Consider the following 24,834-nt stretch of genomic DNA (forward strand, 5'->3'; position numbering starts at 1 on the left):
CCCCCTACAGCCTTGCAGCTCACAGTTCCTTTCAAGGTGCATGAATTTGTGCACTGGGCTCCTAGTTTTTATATAAAAAGAATAGAGAAGAAATTTATCCAAATGTAAAATGTGCTTGACTAATGCGTTTATTTAGAGGATCATGTGTCCTTGAAGTTGAAGAGGCATCCTGAAGAAAGAACAGGAGTTCCACAAGAAAACAATCTGATGTTGACACTCTCATGCATTTTTTTTTCCTTTCAGCATATTGCGACATAGGACCAGCTAGGTGGATTTATAGATATACTATCTAAATCTAACCTAAGTCACCCCTACTAAAATGAATAACTGGCTGAAACATTGCTTGAAGCTAACAATCATATTGCAGGCACAAGTGAAAACAAGAAAATGACAGCACAAACTTATCTGACTGCTGTTATGATCTCATCAATGGCTAGCACAGAACAGTCATTTGTTACATGAATGAACACTGAAAGTCAAAATAGGTAAAGATCTCTAAGAAACTTTTATAAACAATTCTTCACTTTTAATACTTGTTACCACCATTTCCCCTCCCCTACAGAGTAACTATAGAAATACTGACCATTATGATTAAAGTCATATAAATCAAAAGACAGAAATTTACACATAGATATGTTTTATGTACAAGGTGCCAGATTATTTTCATGTAACAAATTCTTCATGAATTTTATTGGAAGCATGTGTTTAACAAAGCGTCCTAATTCATTCAAATGTGTAAGGGCCTCAAGAGAATATACTGGCATCCAAAGACATTCACAAGACGTAGCCGGTTTGCTCAGTGGTTAGGGCATTAGCCCACGGACTGAAGGGTCCTGGGACCGATTCCGGTCAAGTGGGGGGGGGGGTGGGGGGGGGGCAACCAATCAATGTCTCTCTCTCACATCAATATATCTCTCTCTGTCTCTCCCCCTCCCTTCCACTCTCTCTAAAAATCAATGGAAAAAATATCCTTGTGTGAGGATTAGCAAAAAACAAAGACATTCACAAGTAGTCTAAAGCAGTGCTAGTCTCCATAATCAAAAACTGTGTTTCTTTCTGGTAACTAAAGGCCCACTGTTTGCTGGCTTAAGGGTGAAAAAGCACTTGCAAGTTTTAGTAAGTTATTTTATCAACTGTCACATGATGATCATATACCAGGAAGTGGGAAGAGCTTGAAAATTTAATATTAAAGAAAAAAGTTAAGGGGCTGGGGGAGTAAAAATTAGAAACAGCAAAGGGGGAGGCAAAGCAATCTTAGAAAATCTGAGTCAGAATGACTTATTTCTACAAAGTATCTGCAATATGCCCTCAAATGAAAAGATTGTCCACTAGGTATCACTAAGCTATCGTTATTCCGTGGCTAAATACCGGCAGCATATTAACTCCCTAAGTGGCAATTCATAGAGTCCATGATTTGTGTAAAAGAATGCATACACCAAAGATTTTGTTTGTTTGTTTGTTTGTTGCGGGCAGGTTGTTTGGGGTGATGAGGGCTGTGTGTGTGTGTGTGTGTGTGTGTGTGTGTGTGCTTTCAGTGAATATTTTAGAAAGGAGACCTTAAAAAGCACTATCAGCCGGCAGGCAAGACAAAGAGAGAAAGGGGTTAGAGTTAATTTGGGTATTTCTGCTACAGCCCTGCATAAGAGTATACCACCTTGAGGAAGAAAGGAAAAAGAAGAATTTGCATGGATGAAGAGAAACACACATTCCTGGCAGGAGTCAAGGTGCAAAGTGCCGCGTGGTCTTCCTTGCAAGCCCAGCAGCGCAGCCTCATAAAAATCTCACGGCTTCCGTTCCCTCCCAGGGGAAAGCACGGTGCCCCTGTGAAGTCAAAGCCACGGACACCGTCTGCACCTAGCCAACCCAGGCGGCCCCAAACCCCCTAACAGCGGCGGCGCCTCTCCCCGACCTGGGATGTTCTGCCACCTGGACTCGACACGTGACAGGGCCCTCCGTGGCCATATCTAGACCCTTCTTCCTTCGGCAGCTTCAACTGGTGAAAAAAGGCTCCCAGCGTAATCACAAGACATCTGCGGCCGGAGCCCTTTCTTCCGGGCGACACAGGCCCCCCCACCCTGCGGAAATCCTGCAGATTCGCTGAGGTGGCTGTTTCATCCGCCCTCCTCTGGCTCCTCCTCCCTGGGCCGTGGGGCTCCACGCCCTCCCAGCGGCGGTCAGGTTCAGCCACCGGGCACTTAGTAAATTCTCTTTCCGCGTCCTAGGCTTACGTCTGCGTACAGAGTTATAAGCTGGCGACTCCGGTTGCGCTCTCCCCGCCCCCTGCCCTTTTTTTAAGTTAGGGCTTTTCTTTAATGACCAGCAACTACTCCAAACGTTTAGTTATTGCCTCTTGTGTGGGTTATTTCCAAATCAGGCAATATAAAATCGATGCAACACTTGATTTAAACATATTTGCATTTATTCCAGACTAGATGCATTGGTAGGCCTTCCTAGAACACATAGCAAAAAGAAGAAAAACATGTCTAAATCCCCAAGAGCCCGGAGCATCCAGTTCAAACCCTTCATTTTTCAGTTACGTAGAGAAATCTTAGATGCCCTGTATCAAAAAACATATCATCCCCACCCCATCACTCTGTTTTCTCTCCTTCATAGTCCTCACAAGTTCTGCATAATTTCTCAGGTATTTTTTTTTTTTGGTCTGTCACCGCCTCCATCATAACTACCATTAATAGGTAAGCAACTTGAGGGTAGGAACTGTGTAAACCAGCACCCAAATTAGATTTTTAATCAATAGGTAAGATGAACTGAATGAACGACTGGAAGGTGAAGTGACTTTCTAATTGGTAGCAAAACTTGAATTAAACTTCAGGTCTGTTAACTCTCTAGGGCACTTTTTACCCCAGAATGCTGAGATCAAACACAAGCAAGGGCAGTTAGTAATGCACCTATACAAGGTTCCCTAGCTGAGGAAGTTTGGGCCAACACGACACAAACAGTAGGGTAGTAGCATAACCCAGAGAGATTCAGTAAGTTGTCACTCCAGAATTTCTACATGTCTACAGTGGGGAAGGGAAAATTGGAGGTGAAGGCTAAAGTGTGAATTGACAATATCAAAGTGGAGTAAAGGGTTGCAGCCCTTTGGCACCTGCTTGCATTGTTACTGTAAGTGGAATATCATGGAAACAAAGCTACTCTGATCTCAGGACTACTTTCTATTATTTCAGTCCCTCCTTATCACTAGCAAATAAAGAGATTATATCTTTTTGAGCCCCAATAAATCCTAGTATGGTGTTTATTCTGGTTTACTCTTGAGTAAGAGGAGGCATTATCATCACTTCTGTAAATAGGTTTGAAGGAGAGAATCTAAGTAAAACAAAAAAGGAAAACTTTTAGGAACATCAATAAATATGGAAAAGGAAAGATCATTTTTTAAACTTTGCAAACATTGTTTTTTATTAGTCCCAACAAACTCATCTCATATAATATTTTTAAATGAATGCAATGACTATAGAAACTCTGTTTCATAAAAGAATATTTTCTACTGAATGTGTATTTGATGACCAAATATTAAATTTGTTAAATGAAACCTGATGGCAAAGTATTAGTTTGGATCTTGCATACACTTCTAGTGCAGTCTCAGTAAAACTGATACAGACTCGAAAGCACCCTATAGAGCAGTGGTTCTCAACCTTCCTAATGCCGCAACCCTTTAGTACAGTTCCTCATGTTGTGGTGACCCCCAACCATAAAATTATTTTCGTTGCTACTTCATAACTGTAATTTTGCTACTGTTATGAATCGTAATATAAATATCTGATATGCAGGATGTATTTTCATTGTTACAAATTGAACATAATTAAAGCATAGTGATTAATCACAAAAACAATATGTAATTATATATGTGTTTTCCGATGGTCTTAGGCGACCCCTGTGAAAGGGTCGTTCGACCCCCAAAGGGGTCGCGACCCACAGGTTGAGAACCGCTGGTTTAGAGTCTTAATTATAAGCTAACAAGGTAACAGTATTTCATGATAGATTCTTAAACATAAATCTAATTAGTAAACTTGACATTGTTTCCCCTCAAAGGTTATTTGTTTCTGTTTAGATATTAAAGTATTGTAACAAACAAAATAAACACCAAAATCTAACAAAACAAAAATTTGATCCAAATTCAAAGTAAAATCATGAGTGTTCGGGCCAACTCCTACATATGCTAGGTCTCAGCTTAAAAAATCACTTCCTCCAGCCCTGGCTGGTTCAGTGGCAGAAGCATCCGCAGAGAAAGGCAACCAATAGATGTGTTTCTCTCACACTGATGTTTCTCTCTCCCTTTCTCTCCCCTCCCCTCTCCCTCCTCTCCGCTCTCTCTAAAAAAAGTCAATGGAAAAAATATCCTTGGATGAGGATTTATTTTTTAATTTTGAATCACTTCCTCCAAGAAATTTTCCCTGTTTCCTGTCCCCATCTCTACCTTCAAAACTACGTCTCTAAGACTATAGATTAGCAATTTTCAACTGGTGTACCACAAGAGGCACACTGGTGTGCTGCAAAAAATTTTAAAACATGCAATACCTGACTATTTAGTCAGGAGCTCTGACCTCTTTCCCTTCCGTGGTTGGTAAACTGTGGCTCGCGAGCCACATGCGGCTCTTTGGCCCCTTGAGTGTGGCTCTTCCTAAGCCTTAGGAGTACCCTAATTAAGTTAATTACAATGTACCTACCTATATAGTTTAAGTTTAAAAAATTTTGCTTTCACTATGGAAGACAGTATGGAGTTTCCTCAAAAAACTACAAATGGAACTCCCATTTGACCCTGTGATCCCACTTCTAGGAATATATCCCAGGAAACCAGAAACACCAATCAGAAAGGATATATGCACCCCTATGTTCATAGCAGCACAATTCACCATAGCTAAGATCTGGAAACAGCCTAAGTGCCCATCTGTAGATGAATGGATTAGAAAACGGTGGTACATCTACACGATGGAATACTATGCTGCTCTAAAAAGGAAGGAACTCTTACCATTTGCAACAGCATGGATGGACCTGGAGAGCATTATGCTAAGTGAAATAAGCCAGTCAATGAAGGAAAAACACCACATGATCGCACTCATTTCTGAATAATAAAGACCATTATAAACTTATGAACAAAAATAGATACAGAGGCAGAGCAGCCTCGAACGGACTGTCAAACTACAGCAGGAAGGCCGGGGAGGGTTGGGGAGCAGGAGGGGAGGGTAAGAGATCAACCGAAGGATTTGTATGCATGCATATAAGCATAACCAATGGACATAAGACACTGGGGGATAGGGGAGGCCAGGGGATTGTCAAGGGAGGGAAAAAAAGGAGACATATGCAATACTCTTTGTAATACTTTAAGCAATAAAACAATTAAAAAAAATTGGCTCTAAAAGAAATTTCAATCGTTGTACTGTTGATATTTGGCTCTGTTGACTAATGATTTTGCTGACCACTGCCTTAGACTATCAAATTAAAAAATTACAACAGCCAATACAATAGCCATCTCGTGTGAATAAATCAAAATTATACCTATTTTTTGTCAGATCGGCATAAACATTTTTTGGGGTGTCCAGTAGAATTCTAATTTTGGAAGAATTGTAGGCCCCTGCACCAGTTCTATTTCCAGTCAGTCAAGGACACAGGTTGAACCCTGGCCCAGGTTGGGGCGCAATCAAACAGGCAACTGATCCATGTGTCTCTCTCAGATCAATGTTTTTCACTCTCTCCTCCTCCCTCCCTTCCACTCATATAAAAACACATATAAAAACACATAATTAGTTTATGTGTGCCATGCGATGAAAAAGGTTGAAAATCGCTGCCATAGGTCATTTATCTGAAATAATGTTATTTCTGTAGGTTACTCTGTTTGTGCAACTTCTAGAAAATACTTCCTGTCTTGACATAATTTTTTTTAAAAGAAGTATTGCTCACAATTGGGAGAATCCAGTTCAGCAAAGTATTTTGTGTATTTTTCCATTATGATAAAATATTATACTTCTTTAATGTCTTCTTTATAATGATCCTTATTCATCTCTATGTAGAATAGAGCCCTAGACGGTTTGGCTCAGCGGATAGAGCGTCGGCCTGCAGACTGAAGGGTCCCGGATTGGACTCCGCCCAAGGGCACATGCCGGGGTTGAGGGCTCGATCCCCTTTGGGGGCGTGCAGGAAGTAGTCAATCAATGATTCCCTCTCATCATTGATGTTTCTCTCTCTCTCTCCCTCTCCCTTCTTCTCTGAAATCAATAAAAATACATTACAAAAAAATAAAGCTTAGAATACTAGTACTAGTAGATACATCCCTCTAGTATATAATCATTTAAATAAAGGCAAAAGATAAGCTCATGATTCAGATAAATATATATTTATGTAGTTAAATATGTCATGCTAATCATTTATAAATCAATATGAAGGGAACAGAATTGTCTGTGCAAAAATGCTTTAACAAATATGGATTGTTTTGCAGAGTGAAAAGCAGTAGCTATGCTTCTAAACACCCTCTTCTTGCCCAGCCATAGAATTGATCACACCAGTATTGTTATTACTTGTGTGTTTTCTTATCTCTAGTCTAGAGTCTTGCTACGCAAAGTGTAGTCAGACCAGCACCAGCATTACCTGGGAGCTTATTAGAAATGGACAATCTTGGGCCCAAACCCACTGAAACATATTCTACAATGCAAGCCAAATATTTAAAATTTTCTTTTTTAAATCTTTTTATTGAATTCAGTGAGGTAACATTGGCTAATAAAAATATGTAGGTTTCAGGTGTACAATTCTATAATATGTCATCCGTATATTGTATTATGTGTTCACCACCCCAAGTCAAATCTGAATTTTCAATAAGTCATTTTTAAATGAGTAGAAAGAAATACATGAAATTAACTTTAATAATATATTTTACCAAATATATCCAAAATATTATTTCAAAATGTAATCAATATAAAAATTGTTCAGGTATTTTACTTTTTCATAGGAACTCTCCAAAGTCCAGTATATATTTTACATTTATATCTCAATTCCAATTGAAAGATGTAACTACTGTATTAGACTCTATATATTTAGACTATAAGGTCCCTGAAGGCAAAAACTGTTTTTACAGACTCTGGGGTTTTTTATGCTTTATGATATTCTTTTATTAATTCTTTCTTATGATTGAATTTATTGGTGGGGCAAATATTCCTTAAAAACAACACAAAAAGCATAAAGAATTCTTACAACTCAATAGTAATAAGACAAATAACCCAATTTTAAAATGGGCAAAAGAGGCACTGTTTCTCAGTGGTTAGAGTATAGGCCCCTGCACCAGTTCTATTTCCGGTCAGTCAAGGACACAGGTTGAACCCTGGCCCAGGTTGGGGCGCAATCAAACAGGCAACTGATCGATGTGTCTCTCTCACATCAATGTTTTTCACTCTCTCCTCCTCCCTCCCTTCCACTCTCTCTAAAAAAAATCAGTGGGGCCGAAACCGGTTTGGCTCAGTGGATAGAGCGTCGGCCTGTGGACTGAAAGGTCCCAGGTTCGATTCCGGTCAAGGGCATGTACCTGGGTTGCGGGCACATCCCCAGTAGGAGATGTGCGGGAGGCAGCTGATCGATGTTTCTCTCTCATCGATGTTTCTAACTCTCTATCTCTCTCCCTTCCTCTCTGTAAAAAATCAATAAAATATATATTTTTTAAAAAATCAGTGGGAAAAATATCCTCAGGTGAGGATTAACAACAACAACAACAGCAACAAATGGGTGAAAGATCTGAAGAGATACTTTCCCAAAGAAGATGCACGGATGATAAATAGGCACATGAAAAGATGTTCAACATTAGTCATTAAGAAAATGAAAATTAAACCCACAATGATATACCACTACACTCCTACTAGAGGACTAACCTTAAAACTGACCACACTACCTGTTGGCAACGATGTGGTGCAACTGGAACTCTTAAACACTCTTGATGGATATACAAAATTGCAAGACCAGTTAGGAAAATGATGTGGCAGTTTCTTTAAAAGTTAAACTTGCCCTAACCGGTTTGGCTCAGTGGATAGAGCGTCGGCCTGCGGACTGAAGGGTCCCAGGCTCGATTCCGGTCAAGGGCATGTACCTTGGTTGCGGGCACACCCCAGTACGGGGTGTGCAGGAGGCAGCTGATTGATGTTTCTAACTCTCTATCCCTCTCCCTTCCTCTCTGTAAAAAAACAACAAAATATATTTTTAAAAAAAAGTTAAACATACACCTACTATATGATCCAACCATTCTACTACTAGGTATTTCCCCATGTCCATTTCTAGTGCTATATAACAACTAGAGGTGTGGTGCATGAAATTTGTGCACAGGTGCGATCCCTAGACCTGGCCTGCCATTGAAGCACAAGTGTCTGGCATAGAAGGGGAGGTCCCAGCTGACCTCTGGGCCATGGGCAGCACCTGGGCCCCAGGGGCCCCACACGTCCCCCTCCACCTGTGTCACGGCGCCCGAGTCCCCCACACGAAGATGCGGTGACCGCAGCCAGATGCGGTGGGCCGGGGTACAATGTGGGCCTCTGGGCCGCCCAGTGGCAATGCACAGAAGCCAAAAGGGCAGCATGCTATCTCCAGCCAGCCTCGCAGACCAGCTCCTATGCCAACCCATGGGGAGCCTGACTGGCCCCTGTGGTCCCAGCGGCTGCAGCCTGGCTCACCCGGAAGACACCGTGTGGGTGCGGGGCGGGCTTCTCTGTGGGGCGGGCTCCTCATGGGCACCCAGCACACCTGAGTGCGGGGGGGTGGGGGGGGACTTCCCTGGTGTGTGAGCCCTGGCGTCCTGGGGGAGGGTAGCAGAGAGGGTGAGAAGAGCAAGCTCTGCAAACACTCCGCATTCTCACCACACTGCCATCCCCATCACCCCCGCCCCCAGGCAGCCTGTCACCAACACCCACCATGTTCCACGCCACCCCCTGGTGGTCAGCACCTGTCATAGCAAGTGGTCGAACTCCCAGTTGAGGGGACAATTTGCATAGTAGGCTTTTATTATATAGGATAGCACCACAAATTTAGTATAAAACATTGCACATTGATTATCTCACAGTTTCTGTGATTCAGTGTCAGGACACAGCTTTGCTGGCTCCTCTGCTCTAGGATCTTACAAAGTATTATCTGAGGCTCAACTGGGGAAAGATTCACTTCCAAGAACCCATGGCTGTAAGCAGAATTCAATTCCTATTAGGCTGTCAGTATGAAGGCCAGTTTCTTGCTAGCTGTTGGCCGCATGCCACCCTCATCTCTTGCCACATGATCCTTCACACATGGCCACTTGCTCTTTAAAAGCCGGCAAAGGAAATAGAGTCTCCCCTAGCAAGATGGGTTTACAATCTTGTATAATGTAATTATGTACATAACCTTTGCTGTATCTTTTGGTTAAAAGCAAATCACATTTACTATCAATTATCTATAATAATAAAAGCATAATATGCTAATTAGACCAGATGTCCTTCCAACGAAGACGGGGCTACAAATTTCGTGCATCAGGCCTCTAGTACCTCAATGAAGCTGGAAAAAAAAAGAAGCAGCAGCCACAGATCTCACCAACACTGAAGAGGGAAAGGATTATCCAAAGCATAAGTAATGAGGAAACCACCTTAAAGTCTATCCACCACATTACACAAGATAAATGAAACTTGTCCGTACAAAAACCTGTACACAAATGTTTTTAGCAGCCTTTTTGTATTAGCCAAAAACTAAAAAAAAAACAAAAACAGAACATCAAATACCAATCAACAGGTAAATGAATAAACTGTGGAATATCCATACAATGGAACACTCAGCAATAAAAAGAAACACCAATTGATACATGCAACAACATGGATGAATCTCAAAATAATTTTACTGATTGAAAGAAGATAGGTAAAAGAGAATACATACTGTATGCTTTATTTATATCAACTTCCAGAAAATGTAAACTTATCTATAGTGAAAAAACAGGTCAGTGTTTTCTTGGGAAAACTGGAGGGAGAAGATGGATCACCAAGGGGCAATGAGGAAACTGCAGTGATAAATATGTTTATTATCTTGGTTGTGGTGATGGTTTCACAGGAGTACACATATGTCAAAATTCATCAAATTGTACACTATAAGTATGTGCAGTTTAATGTACCTCAATAAGCTGCTAAATTATACCTCAACAAATCTTTTTTTTAATTTTTTAAAATGTGATTTTAATATACTTTAGTGATTTTTTACAGAGAAGAAGGGAGAGGAATAGAGAGTCAGAAACATTGATCAGCTGCCTCCTGCAAACCCCCTACTAGGGATGTGCCTGCAACCAAGGTACATGCCCTTGACCGCAATCGAACCCAGGAGCCTTCAGTCCACAGGCTGACGCTCTATCCACTGAGCCAAACCGGTTTGGGCTCAACAAATCTTTTAAATATGTCTTTAAAAAAACACAAGATCCACATCAATGCGCCATCAAAATAAAAATGTATTATTTACCATTGAGTAAAATTGATATCAAGAAAAAGAATGTCATAACTGCATAAAGTATTCAGAATAAGCTGTGTAAATGAGGTGACATTTAAATGAACTTTTAAGGACAAAAGGCATTCCCGGCAAAGAAAGATTACTTAATTAACATGTTTATTTGTACACAAGGAGTGTGCCTTTAAGTACTATGAAGACCTATTTAACTGTTCTAAACAATTTCCAGATTGGTTTACTAAATTTGGAGATGGCCAAGGATAGTATGATTTAGTTGAACAATTCTTTCTCTCTATGTAGAAGTAAGTAATTACATTAAAAAGCAGCAAATTATATAAATTCAATCTAAGTGAATTTTTATACATTTACATTATGTAATCATTATGTACATGGTTGATAACTTCAAAATTATTAATGACTGAAAAGCAAAACTGTATAGCTCTGATTACTCTGAGCAAATAAATCTCTTGACCACTTTTGAATTCTACTTTCTCTTTTGAGGAAGAATTATTAATTTCAGGTAGAGTAACCATGTGATTTATTGTCTAAACTTCTGAAGTGATAAATGTTAATAATTATTTTTGTGGGAAAACAGTACTAAACTAGGGTTGTCACCCCAGTTATAGGGAGATGTTGCTTTGTTTTAAGGTTACAGGTTAACAGATTGCTGAGCTCTACCCCAGATCTACTGAATCAGAATCTCTGGTATGGAGTTTGGGAAACTATAATTTAATGAACTGTTATGCTTGGGAAGCCTTGAACTTTAAAGTGATATCATTAGAGGCTCTTCCAATTCTAAAATTATATATTTAATAAGGAAATTTTAAACATGTACTGGCTACTAGATAATATCAAGGAATGATTAATTCCTTAGTGTAATAATGATGTTGTGATTACATAAGCAAATGTCCTTATTTTTAGGAAACACACATAGCTGCATTTAAGAGTGATATGTCATGATATCTGCATTTTATTTTTTTAAATATATTTTATTCATTTTTTACAGAGAGGAAGGGAGAAGGGATAGAGAGTTAGAAACATTGATGAGAGAGAAACATCGATCAGCTGCCTCCTGCACAGCCCCTACTGGGGATGTGCCCACAGCCAAGGTGCATGCCCTTGGCCGGAATTGAACCCGTGACCCTTCAGTCCCCAGGCCAACGCTCTATCCACTGAGCCAAACCAGTTAGGGCTCTGCACCTTATTTTAATTGATTCAGGAAATACATACACACACAAATAAGGCTGATAGTGGGAATACACATGTTAACTGGACTATTCTTTCAATTTTACTGTATGTTTGAAATGTCTTATAATAAGACTTTGGGAGGAAAAGACTATTAGTAAAATTTTGTTATGTTAGACAGTGTTATTGTTATAGGACTTTTAAGAACCATGACCAAAAATGTTGATTCAAGTGATTACTAAAAAAATCCAGCCTCTATCCTCCTTTAACTTTTTTCTAAGACAAAATAAAATGACGAATTTATTCACTGCAAGACTGTTTAAAATAGTGTTATGTTTGCAAAATTCTAAATGTATCAAAATGTCACCTTAAGTAAATTAAGTTGCATTGGTTCATTCAACAGAGAGATTATTAAACAACCATTAAAATAACCATTCTCAATAACATATTGTACACATGTTTTACGCTGTTACATAACTAAGTATGTAACAAAAAGAACCCAAAATTATATCTGTGCTATAACTATATAAAATTTGTGGACTTAAGTGGGCAGAACTGGACGTTCATTAGGAATGTGTTGTTTTAGAAGCAGTTTTTTCCCTTTATTTCATTTTCTTGTTTCGGATCATGCTAATGACTTTGTGTAATAATGCATTTTAAAAAACCAGTCGTTAACTGCGACCTTAATTTGGTCCTAAAGGCAGTAAAGGTGAGTTTATAATTCGTTGAACAACTGAATAAGACCTGGGGCGCCTCAGTAACTAATTTGGGATAGCCACAGAATCGTTTTTGACCACTACAACTACAACAAACATTTCGTGTAAACTCTACTGCTGAAAAAGTTTCCAAAATTCACAGGAACACCCACCACAATGTGCGGGCTAAAAACGCATGTAAATAATGATGGCAGAAATAATACTACCTGTCATACAGGATGGGCATGTCACCCCTTTTCTCCGCGAAAGGCTTCTGGTCCTAGGCTGCCTCTTACTTTCACCAGAATGAGATGGTTCCAGAGCCCCAGGCAAGGGAGGGGACCGTTCCCTAGCCTAGGAGGCTGGAAACGGCGCGGTGTGTGCGAGTGCAAAGCAAAGTGTCCAAGACCCTTCTTCAGCTGAGCTCCGCGGCACCAGACTCTGCCCCAGTTGCTAGGTTTGGTTGCTAAGGCACCAACCGTTTCGCAGGAAGAGAGAGCGGTGCGCTCCCTTTTGGGGTCGTAGCGAAACCTCTCAACGCCGAGCGCGTTAGTTCCGGAAGGAAACATTCCACTCCTCTAAGAGCGACGGAAAGGCGACGAGAAGCTGGGAGTGACGCCTCTGAACCGCGGAGGATTGTGGGAGGAGGTTGTCTCCAATTTCTCCTCCCCCTCCCCCTTTTCCCGGCCAAGATGTCTGACATGGAAGATGATTTCATGTGCGATGATGAGGAGGACTACGACCTGGTGAGGCGCAGGGGACGGACCTCTGGGGCTGGAGGGGGTTTCTGTCTTTAGGGGCCAGGGCCGGGGCGGCCGCGGCCTCTCCCTGTAAAACATGTGCTCCTTCCAACTTCTCCAGGTGCAGTGACAGGACGGGTTTACCTCCTCCCCATTCCCGCACTGGCCGGGGCCCTGCGGCTCCTGCATGGGGGAGGGGAGGGTAAGGGAGGCAGCGTAGGGGGTCTGGAGCATTGCGCTCCTAGTCCGGTCGCCTCCCTCGTTCACTTGGACGCCTCAGGCCTCCGGCGCCCGGTTCTCGGGGCCGCTACCTCCTTCCGCCGCGCGAGCCGCCGCGGGGGCCGTGAAGTGGTCTAGGCCCCGGCTCTGCCCTGTCGGGCCCAGCACTGCGGGCCCCCTGCTTCCCCCTTGAACTGAGCGGGTGCACATGCCGGGGAAGGGTCTGAAAACGGGGGGGCCTTGCTACTCCCGGGCCCGACCATGAAACGGCGTTTATACGTCTCCTGGAAACATAGCTTAATGAGTCCTGTCCAGGATTCGTTTTGGTTTAAGGGTAAAAGTGCCGTGGAGAATTTAGAGCAAAAATAGCTGGAAAAAAGTAGTTGAACTAGTTGTGTTTAAAGAGAAAAGCTGGGGAGGAGATTCTGCTTTTTGTTTGTTTTGATTGGGGGGGGAGGGGGGAAGAGGGTAACCAGGGGACTGACAGAAATTTCCCAGGATTCAAAGTTAAAAATACCAGCAGTGAAGACATAAATGTGTGCAACTGAATGGTGACTTTTAAGTATTCAGTGTTTAATTTATTTACACTTTTTTTTTTAATTCACTAACATTTCAACATAAGATAAAGGGGCCCAAGAATCAACGTCAGCTTGCTTTTTTGTATTGTTTGTTTGTTTTGGGGGGCGTCTTTTTGCACGGTTCTTGTATATTGTAGTGATGCTGCATTATGGTGAAGTTGAGGGAGGTCTGGCTCCTCTTATATTTTAAGTGCCAGAGAGTCTCAAGCTATAAATAGTCGTTTTTTGAATTAGTGTAAAACTTCTTTGTAAAGTCATTTCCAGTTACTCTTTCCATTTTAAAAGAAGGCACATCTGCAAAAGGGAGAGGGGGTGCTGCTTACTGATATTACCTGAAAGTCGTGGTAGAGTAGAGGTCTTGGACGTTGTTGAAGTTAGATGTGAAGTTTGGCTAATGGCTATTATCTCTGCCTTACATTTTTAGGTTGTACAAACCAAACCAGTTAGTTGTAGGCAATGCCTTGAGTTTATTAAGAACATGTTACTTGTGATATCCTAGGCATTTTTTTATGACATGTTTATATTACCATATTTGTAAATATGGAAGTGTTCCTTTTCTTTTAAATGTGTGTGTTTAAATGTTTCTGCTTATGTCTTATCAATAGTTCTCAATACATAAATGACTTGTTAGCACTATGATTAACTTGAAAGTCATCTACATTAAGCGTATAATGGAGGGAAGGTGGTGAGAATCCTATTGTCCCACGAAGTACTCCATTTTTGTAAGAATTTTAATTAAACACACGTTGTTTAACTTGACTATGTTTCTGAAGCCTTTTAGGGCCTGTACTGCATGTACAGCATAAAGTTGAATATACAGTTGTTTTGTCTTTTTTGAAAATTCCTTAACCATAAAAGTAAGATGTTACTTAAATGAAAAAATTTCCCCCAGCGTTCTGTTGAATAGTTGCTCCTCTCCCCATATCTCACTTGCATAGATACCATTCTGGATTCCCACTCAGATGTCAAGTAGTGAAAGCGTTTATGCTCTGTTTACTACTAGTTAAACTCTTTTGGTGGCATAAATTTTATTTAGTAATTTTTTTTTTACTGCTTTAGTTAATATCCTTAAACCATTATGCATTTTTTTAAAAGATTAAAGGGTTGGTTGCCATTTCATACTTAGGTGTTGCTAAAAGGGAAGTTCGGTGTTTTGTTTTAATACTTATTTCCCTGGGTCTTTTTTGTTTGTTTGTTTGTTTCTTAGGATTTAAAGAGTCTACAGAATTGACTTCCTGTTTTAGGGAAGCTTCTTTTTTATCTAAAAAATGTATTGTTTGTTGGAAATTTTTCCATCACCTCATTTTAGTCAAAATGTTAACCAAAGTCATGAAGATTTCCAACCACAGATATATTCAGCATATCTTTTATAGGTTGTCGCTTGATAAATTTTAATGCCTAAGGTACTTTTTGTTCTTGCCCAGTGTATTGGAAATAGGTAGTTACGCTACCATTGGAAAAAGTAAAAGTCTGTTTCTAAAACTATAGAACATTAGTCCAAGAAAGTAAATAATGATTTGTGCCTAAGATCTAAAAGAAAGGAGAATAAATTTGGTTTAAAAAGAAGAAGAAAAAACATAAAAGAAATTCAATATTCTTGACTTCTAAGATCTTTTTTATTTTTATTATAGGCGGAAGCAGGCACTTTCTAAGCATAGGAATTTATGTGGCAGGGAATGAAGAAGTAGGAGATGGTAAATGTCTTTTAATTTAATGCTACTTTTACAGATTTATAGATTGCTAGTGTAATAATACTAAAGACTATAGTGCCATTCATTAAGTTCATAAGGCCATTGATGAGTTTATTGTACTGTGATTCTATAGTCCAGTCATTCTAGCATGAAATTGCTTATTATTTCTAATCTTTTTAGAAAGGGTTTAAAACAGATTGACTTCATACCAAAAGTTATTTTTTAGTAGATCCTATGATAGGTAGGGCATTGTACATTTGCATTTAAATGTATTACAAAGGGGAGAAATTGTCAAAAAAGGTAGAATAATTCCACTTTGGTTAAATGTATTTCCAAGCCTTGAGCCTCATTATATTGCTTTAGTCAAGCTTATAGTTGTGATTAGTGAAGGAATGTTTACTAGTATTGTCTTTCTTGTTTTACTAAATGCCCTAAAAATTTACTTCTTTTTGTCTACTTCTTTGGGAAGTACGAGTCTTAGCTATAGAATATCTTACAGAATCTCTTATTTGTCACCATTTTATGAAGGTCAGCAGAAAATAATGGCTTGAACATTAGTTTCTCATGTTATAAAGATCTTGGAACATGATTTAGCAAATTAAAAGTTTGTTTTGTGTTTTTTAATATATTTTTACTGATTTCAGAGAGGGAGAGAGAAATAGAAACATCAGTGATGAGAGAGAATCATTGATCAGCTGCCTTCTGCACACCCCCTTCTGGGTACTGAGCCTGCAACCTAGGCATGTGCCCTAATAGGGAATCAAGCTGTGACCTCCTGGTTCATAGGTCAGTACTCAGCCACTGAGCCACACTGGCTGGGCACTAACTTCTGTTTTTTAAAAATACTTTGAATTGATGTATACAGAGTATATAATCTAGTTTGAAAAAGAACTGATAGATCAATGTAAGACTAGCACAAAAGAGTAGCTTTAGGAATTTGTGAGTTTAGTATAAAGGTTCTCACTTTGTCATTCATTGTGCATATAAGGAGCTGGGAGATTATTTTTCTCTGAGTCCGTTGTCCCAATAACTTATTGCTTGGCAAAGAAAATGTTGAGGATCTTTAAATAATAGATTTTTAAACACTATACCTCTTTTAAGTCTGGGGCATTGTTTTCTATGCTGAATATGGTCTTCATGAAAATGAAATTTGATTGTACAGTTGAGGCTTCTAAAAGAAACATAATGTGTTAAATTATAAAAAATTGGAAAGAGCCCCAAATTATCAATAGTAGGGGGGCACTGACACTATTGATATAATAAGATAATGATATATATTATTGTATATTCATGTGATGGAATGCTATGTCAGCATTTCAAACCATGCTTCAAAAGCAGGGGTCCTCAAACTTTTTAAACAGGGCCAGTTCACTGTCCCTCAGACCGTTGGAGGGCCGGACTGTAGTTTAAAAAAAACAAACTATGAACAAATTCCTATGCACACTGCACATATCTTATTTTGAAGTAAAAAAACAAAACGGGAACAAATACAATATTTGTATTTGCATGTGGCCCGCGGGCCGTAGTTTGAGGACCCCTGTTCTAAAGAATATTAAGTGATATGAACAACTCTTGGTAACTTGTATTGGTCAGGGCTCTTGGATAAGGGACACGAATACATGTCAAACTAGTCTAAATGAGAAAGCAAATATAGGCTCAAATCACCAGAAAATATAGGTATGGTTGGATTCACAGGCTCAGGTGATGGTGCTACATCTTTGACTGTGTCCATCTCTCTTCTTGGGCTGCTTTCTTCACTGTGTTGGCTTCATTGCCTTCACAGTATATAAGATGTAATGTGGCATCTTCCTAGTATCATAACCCCAAAGGTAAGAGGATGTTCTCTACTAGCTCGAATGGGAAAATCCCAGGAAGGTCTCTCTGGCCTTCTGTGAACACTGCCTCACTGTAGAGAGGGAGATGAGTTGCTCTGTCTTCTCTGTAGGAGGAGTGCTGTCATTTAAAATCTTTACCTGGTAGGGGACAGGTTAGTTAATGCTGTGCACATAGTGAATATATCTCCATCATAAATACATAATTTGTATTACAGTGTTATTGGGAGGGAATAAAATTTATTTTGTTGAGTGGGGAAAAATATCTGAAAAGTGTCCGAAAATTAAAATTTATTCATTTCTTAAAAACCTTTCACAGTGAACCTATATTACTTTTATTGCTGGGAGGAGAGGGGGCAGGTTGCAGAGTACAAATGATAAACACAAATTTTACTTTGATCTTGGGAGGCCAGAAAGTGATTTTTGTCATTGCTCAAAATTTTTTTAATTTGTCTTAGAAATTCTTCCATATAAGTATCCAAAGAGCTTACTTCTTTCTTTTTACAGCTGCATTGATTGTATGGATATCCCATACTTTAACCATTAGTTCCCTTGTAATAAAAATTTGGCCGCCCTGGCCGGTTTAGCTCACTGGATAGAGCATCGGCCTGGGGACTGAAGGGTCTCAGGTTCAATTCCGGTCAAGGGCATGTACTTTGGTTGCGGGCACATCCCCAGTAGGAGGTGTGCAGGAGGCAGCTGGTCGACGCTTGTCTCTCATCGATGTTTCTACCTCTCTATCCCTCTCCCTTCCTCTCTGTAAAAAATCAATAAAATATATATTAAATAAATAAAAACTAGGAAGATGTATACTACTATTTAAAAAAAATTTGCCTGTTTTCTTTTGCTGTTATAAACAATGTGCAGCTTTTTTTTTTTTTTCCCCCCCTTTTAACCTCAGCTGTCGCCAGGTCTTGTCCTATTTGTAAGTGTTGAAAATTACATTCAGAATCACTTTTGATAAGTTGGGCCATCAAACTGAATGATTCTGTTTTAGGTAGAAACATCTAATTAATGAAGTGAGTTTTCTTGAGAATTTCAGAAGTATTTATTATCTATGTCAGTATAATTAGAATAATTTCACTACCTCTTTAAATATAAGTTTTGGTGCATTTTTAAAAAGGCCTATTACATTACTTCATAAGTATACCCTGTATAATGAAATTAGAGAGATTCAAACAAGGATAACTAAAAACATAGGAATGGGAGATAGTTCTTATATGCTAAGAATAAGATAAACTTAAATCTTTTCATTCACTCCTAACTTAAATATATAAACTCTGAATACTCAACAGAGTGAATTTACAATCATATGCTATATCTCAATATGAAAATATAGACCTCAGAGGGAATTAGAAACTTCCTGTAGCGTTCCACCCCCACATTTGACAGAAGAGGAACAAGCATGGAGTGTCAGTGACTTACCTAAATTTATACAACAAATTAGTGGGAGAGTCAGAACTAGAGTGTAGCCTTGCCAGAGTGGCTCGGTGGTTGAGTGTCAACCTATGAATCAGAAGGTCATGGTTCAATTCCTGGTCAGAGCACATGCTCTGGTTTTGGGTTCAATTCCCAGTGGGGGGGCAAGCCGATCAGTGATTCACATCATTGATGTTTCTGTCTTTCTCTACCTCACCCTTCCTTTCTGAAATCAATTAATATATGTTTGTGTATATATATATATATATATATATATATATATATATACATATACATATATATATATATATGTATTTGTGTATATGCACACACACACACGCACTAGAGTACAGTCCAGGTCTAATGACTTTTATGATGTCTTTGGGGGAAATTTAATTTGAAGACTGAAAGTTTAGGACAAATATTATAAAAGAATATTCTAATTAACACCATTGATAACAAATTAAGACACATTAACTTGAGTGAAATTTTTTTAAAGTTTGGATAACTTTATGAATGGCTAAATCATAAATGACTGCCTAGCATAGTGATGGCGAACCTTTTGAGCTCGGCGTGTCAGCATTTTGAAAAACCCTAACTTAACTCTGGTGCTGTGTCACATATAGAAATTTTTTGATATTTGCAACCATAATAAAACAAAGACTTATATTTTTGATATTTATTTTATATATTTAAATGCCATTTAACAAAGAAAATTCAACCAAAAAAATGAGTTTGTGTGTCACCTCTGACATGCGTGTCATAGGTTCGCCATCACTGGCCTAGCACTTGGATTATATCTAGTCCTTATGGATAACTAGAGGCCCGGTGCATGAAATTTGTGCACTTGGGGGGTCCCTCAGCCCAGCCTGCATCCTCTCGCAGTCCAGAACCCCTGGGGGGATGTCCCACAGGGAGTGGGCCTAAGGCGTCAGTTGGACATCCTTAGCACTGCTGCAGAGGTGGGAGAGGTTCCCACCACCGCTGCTGCGCTCACCAGCTGTGAGCTGGGCTTCTAGCTGAGGGAGAGGGCACAGACCACCAGGGGGCAGCTCCTGCATTGAGCATATGCCCCCCTGGTGGTCAGTGAGTGTCATAGCGACCAATTGCTGTTCCGTTGATTTGCATATTAGCCTTTTATTATATAGAAGGATAGGATGGGACATTACCCTTCACCTGTGTGCCCAGCATCTAGTAAAGCTTATCTAGCTGTAGTCAATGGTGACTCTTGTTTTCCTAGAGCACATTCTTAAGAAATCTGTTGGCAACAGACACAGGAATAAGTAGGTGAACTTGGAGCTGACCCTGTTCAGCAGTGGCTGCATTCCGACATCTGCTGGCTATTGTGTGTTGTGTTATTTTGGAACATTCAGCCACTTTTCATTTCAATTATGCAAACGCTTCATTGGGCATTTTGTAGTATACCAGGCTCTGGGGATACCAAGATGAGGAAGAAAAAGCTGCTTTTGAGAAGTTCATGGCAGTTCAGGTGAGGGGTGAGAACAACATACACACACGGCCTCAAGTTGGAGAGATGAATGTCATGTAGAAGCTTGACTAAGAAGATTTAGTTTGCTAAGAAGAGTTGAAGAAAGGATCACAAAGTAAACCCTGATTAATATGTTTTCTAGGAGTGTTAGAGCAGAGTAGTATCATAGGAGAAAAGTGGGAAGTTTGTTTGGAGGGGAGGTGGTTTAGAATTCCTAGAAGAGAGAACATTTGATGCCAAAGCACAGATTTTAAATTGTGTGGCATATTTGAGAAAGGAAGAATAGATTTGGGTGGTGTGGATGGATCACAGATTGCTTTGAGGGAGCTGTCAGGACATGAGTTATATAAGTAGGTTGGAACTATTAAGTGTGTTGTTTTTTAATATCTTTAACAGTGTTCAAGTGCTTGTTTCTCTTTCAAATATTGCTTAAATTCTTTTTGTTTTTTAAAACATTCTTAAAATATTGAATAAAATCTCAGTTTCTCTTTTTAAAAACATTTTATTTAACTTTTACAAATTACGGTTATTTCCTATTCTGATATAAGGAAATTCTGTTTAGCAATATTTCCTTAATGCTTTTCCTATATTTCCTATTCTAACTAATGACACTGTAGTTATTAAAGATAACTTTCCTTTATCTTGTGTCCATGTGCTGGGTCCTTTTTAGTTTACATTCTCAACATCTTCTATATTAATTCTATTCCCTTCCTTTTCCCCCCTCATCTACTATTGGGAATCAGACCTCCATCATCTCTTGGCCAGACTGCTGTAGGAGTATCCAGTGGACTACTTCATTACTACAAGAGTTCTCTTCCTAAAACACAAATCTGATTATTTACCTGTAAAATCTTTTAATAGCTTTCCATTTGATCTAAACTCCTTGCTAGACTTCTATAGTCCTGTTTCTCTGTTCTATACACCAGTTTATCTCTCATCAACTCATTATACAGAGCCTGTTCTTCAGCCCAGACTCTCCATGGTTCTTCCAAATATGCAGTGCCATTTCAAGCTTCCGTGCCTTTGCATACCTTAATCACTATGTTTCAGATGCCCTTCCTCATTCATCCCTGGCAACTCTTATTCATACTTTTAGAGCTGGTTCAGGTAACTTTTCCTTCCTCTAGCTCACTCAAGATTAGTTGATTACTCCTTTTTTGAGCTGCCACTATACCTAGTATGTGTCTCCGTTACTGCTTTTATTGTGTTATATTGCTGGATTTTTGCATATTGGTCTCAGAGTTGTTTGAGAGGAGGAAGACTTAATTTGCATTTGTCTGAGCAACTTGTACCTAATTGTGGGTATATACTAAAGATCAGTATCATTGAGTATAAATAATAGAAATCTAAATAGAATGTAGACTTTTCAAAATGTCATCAATTTAAAAATCATGATAGTGTAATAACTGAAAAGTAGTTTGCTGTAATACACATCTTACATTGATAGTGTGATTCACTGAGCCACAAATGACAGATTAATGGTGTCATGGAGGCTGGTTCATACCATATGAACATGATGTTGCAGATCAAAACAGGAGACTGCCCAATTATGAGAAGCCAATCAGTTACATCAGTTGTGCCAATTCTTGTGTATTTATACATTGAAGCAATAACATTGAAGAGTTGAATTGCAATTATGCAAAAAATATACATTCAGTTTCTTAATCTATACAATATGAAAAACCAAAAGAATATATTCACAAAATGTTGGGTTAAGTCGTATCTCGGTTAATGTGATTTCGAGGAGTTAAAGCATCTAAAATTTTAAAATACCATTAGTCTGAAGGCAGTCAGGTTTCAGAAGTTTAGGTAGCTAGTCTTGCACTATAAGAGGCATTCAGTGATTTAATGGAAAGGCACTCTGGTAGACTTGATAGCAAATGTAAAGGTTCTGGTCTTCAACAACGTTATAATCATTTCACCAACCACCAGGTAATTGAAGTTAACCTTTTTAATTACTAAAATATTTTTAATGTCCCCTTTGCTGACAGCTCCACATCCTACTACCATCATGTGTACCTCTCAGCTTGTGTCTCTCTTCTCATATCCTGGCCTAGTTTTTTCTAATCTGTTAGGGATAAGACACCAAAAATAAATGGGCTTTGAGTGAGAGTCCAGATTCTTAGATTTTGAAATAGATATAAATAAATAAAATTTTACTTCCATGTTCAAGGGTGAATTCTGAAGATTCGGGTTTCAGAAAAGTCATCTTCTGGTTGAGCTAGCTATTGCTGTATGTTATTTAATAGTTAACTAGAGAATAAATGATTTCCAGCCCGGCTGGTGTGGCTCAGTTGGTTGAGTGTCATCCCATTTACCAGAAAGTTACAGATTCGATTCCTGGTCAGGGCACATGCCTAGGCTGCAGGCTCAATCCCCGGTAGGAGGTGTGCAGGAAGCAGCTAATCGATGTTTCTAGTTCTCCCTTCCTCTCTCTGAAATCAATAAAAATGTTATTTTTTTTAAAAAAGAAATTATTTCCAAAGGTGTAGAATAGGTTTTATAGATCTGATTCTTTACTCTAAGTCTTTTTTCTCCAATTGCTGTTCAGTTTGGGTGTGTTTTATTTCCCTGTCTTCTAATTCGCTAATTCGGTCCTCCGCTTCTCCTAGTCTACTGTTGATACTTTCAATGGTGTTTTTTTATTGCAGCTATATCACTCTTCATTTCTTCTTGGTTCTTACATAATTTATTGATTTTTTTCATCTGTTTCTTCTTGCTTCTTGCATAAGTTGTTGATTTTTTCCTCCATCCAGTTTATGCACTCTAGGATCCTTAATCTGAATTCTTTTTCTGTCATGTTGCATGCCTCTGTATCACTTAGCTGCTTTTCTGGTGAGTCCTCCTTTTCTTTCCTTTGGGGGTTTCTTTGTCTACCCTTGTTTGATCGTACGGCCATATCTAGATGTTGAGTCGTTCAGTGGCTGCTCCTTGGGTGGCAGTGGCTCCTCGGGCTGCGGTTGTTCCTTAGGCGGTTGTGGTAGCAGCTGCTTCTCAGTTGGTAGCAGCTCCTCTGGTGGGTCCTGTTCACAGTTGTGGTGGCTCCTCTGGCTGGTGGGGGGAGGCTTCACACACAGCTGCTGTTCCTCAGACAGAGGATGTGGTGATCAGGAGGCTGCTGTTCTTTGGATGGGGGGCAGGCTACACAAGCCTCTAAGTCTTTCTTAAAGAGGCAACACATACTTACACTATAATGATACACAGTAGTTAACTAGATTAAGAGGGGTAGAAAGAGAAGGGAGTGGCACGTAAAGATGAGAAAGAGTTGGCCACTTGTGAGGTAAGGGCACAGTGGTTGCAGCAAAATGAGTGAGGGAGAGTTTGATACATGTTCGGCTGTATAGTCAGGAGTCACATATTGGTGACTTTTGAACTTGATTTTAAGAGCAATGGAAAGCCATTTTTAAGAAGAGGAATGAGATAATTTACATTTTATGAAGATTATTCTAGCTGTTTACCATGGCAAGATTGGAATTTAAAGGTTAACAAAGAGCCCTAGTCAGTTTGGTGCAGTGGATAGAGCGTCAGCCTGCAGACTGAAGGGTCCTGGGTTGCAGGCTTGATTCCCCAGTAGGGGGCATGCAGGAGACAGCAGATCAATGAGTCTCTCTCATCATTGATATTTCTCTCTCTCCCTCGCCCTTTCTCTCTGAAATCAATAAAAAAAATATGTATTTTTTGAAAAAGAGTGAGTTTTATGGTATAAGAATTGTATCTTAATAAAGCTGTTATGTTTAAAAAATAAAAAAAAAATAAATGTTAAAGAAAGTGGAAAGGCTTTTATAGTTTGTGGAGAGTTAATGTGGCTTGGTAGATGAGGGTGGTGGCAAGGGAAAGGGGGAAGTAGATAGATTATGATGAAGTTAGAATCAATATGTTTCACCAAAATGATTGCTTTTAGTTCTTTAGTTACCTCCCGATATGCTGTTTTGTATCTGCTGTTCTTTTTCCCCCTCTCCTGTTTTGTCTAGCAAGCAAACTCCCACTAATCTTTCAAAACCTCGTTCAGAAGCTATCACTTGATGCGCAAGTTGGCTTTTCATTCTTTATCGCTTTTTAGTTTGATCAGTTTCATTGTAGTCAAACCTAGATTATAGGGTTAAAAAATGAATGATTGATCATGAAATTTATTCACTACCCCAAATTTGACCTCATCCCTAAGTGTTCCAAAGGGTTTTCATATCAATTTAAACATAACTAAATTGCTGTTCTTAAACCTGTGAGTCTGAGGGCCAGTGCTTCATGTCCTTACACAAAGAAATAATTATCCTCCAGAGGGCGCACGTTACAAAGTCACTGTGGTCAATAAAACTGGTTTTATACTAACATCAAACATGCCCCTCCATCTACTGGTCACAGGAAAAAAAGCATGTTTATGTATTTTTTAGCTTTCTAACACTATACTCAGAATATACCTTTTTTCATTCTTGTGCCTTTATGAAAAATTACAGAATTTTCTATAAATATCTAAAAAAATATTAACTGTATTTGGATTTAGAAATAACTCTACAATACTGTTCTTGTCATTCTGTGTTTACTTTCTGGTACTATTCTT

The 24,834-nt window shown here is 39.2% G+C and overlaps 2 protein-coding genes across 5 annotated transcripts in view; one reads left to right on the forward strand and one right to left on the reverse strand.

Moving 5' to 3' along the window:
* Nucleotides 1-12,767, reverse strand: part of GALK2 (galactokinase 2) — a 156,253-nt gene extending 143,486 nt beyond the window's left edge. The window contains exon 1 of one of the 2 annotated variants that reach the window (XM_081109163.1): nt 12,539-12,767. In XM_081109163.1, the coding sequence (XP_080965289.1) occupies nt 12,539-12,558 (20 nt within the window). In that variant the 5' untranslated portion in view covers nt 12,559-12,767. Of the gene's footprint in view, nt 1-1,909; nt 2,214-12,538 lie in introns of those variants that run through there. The other variant, XM_081109162.1, reaches the window with a different exon arrangement.
* Nucleotides 12,768-12,934: 167 nt separating this feature from the next.
* The window catches only part of COPS2 (COP9 signalosome subunit 2), a 30,981-nt gene continuing 19,081 nt past the window's right edge, over nt 12,935-24,834 (forward strand). The window contains exons 1-2 of one of the 3 annotated variants that reach the window (XM_081109232.1): nt 12,993-13,057; nt 15,480-15,542. In XM_081109232.1, coding sequence (XP_080965358.1) covers nt 15,540-15,542 — 3 coding nt within the window. In that variant the 5' untranslated portion in view covers nt 12,993-13,057; nt 15,480-15,539. Of the gene's footprint in view, nt 13,058-15,479; nt 15,543-24,834 lie in introns of all 3 variants that reach the window. The other 2 variants (XM_081109231.1, XM_081109230.1) reach the window with 2 other exon arrangements.

The sequence above is a fragment of the Myotis nattereri genome (assembly GCF_964212035.1).
Source record: "Myotis nattereri genome assembly, chromosome: 1".
Classification (NCBI taxonomy): domain Eukaryota; kingdom Metazoa; phylum Chordata; class Mammalia; order Chiroptera; family Vespertilionidae; genus Myotis; species Myotis nattereri.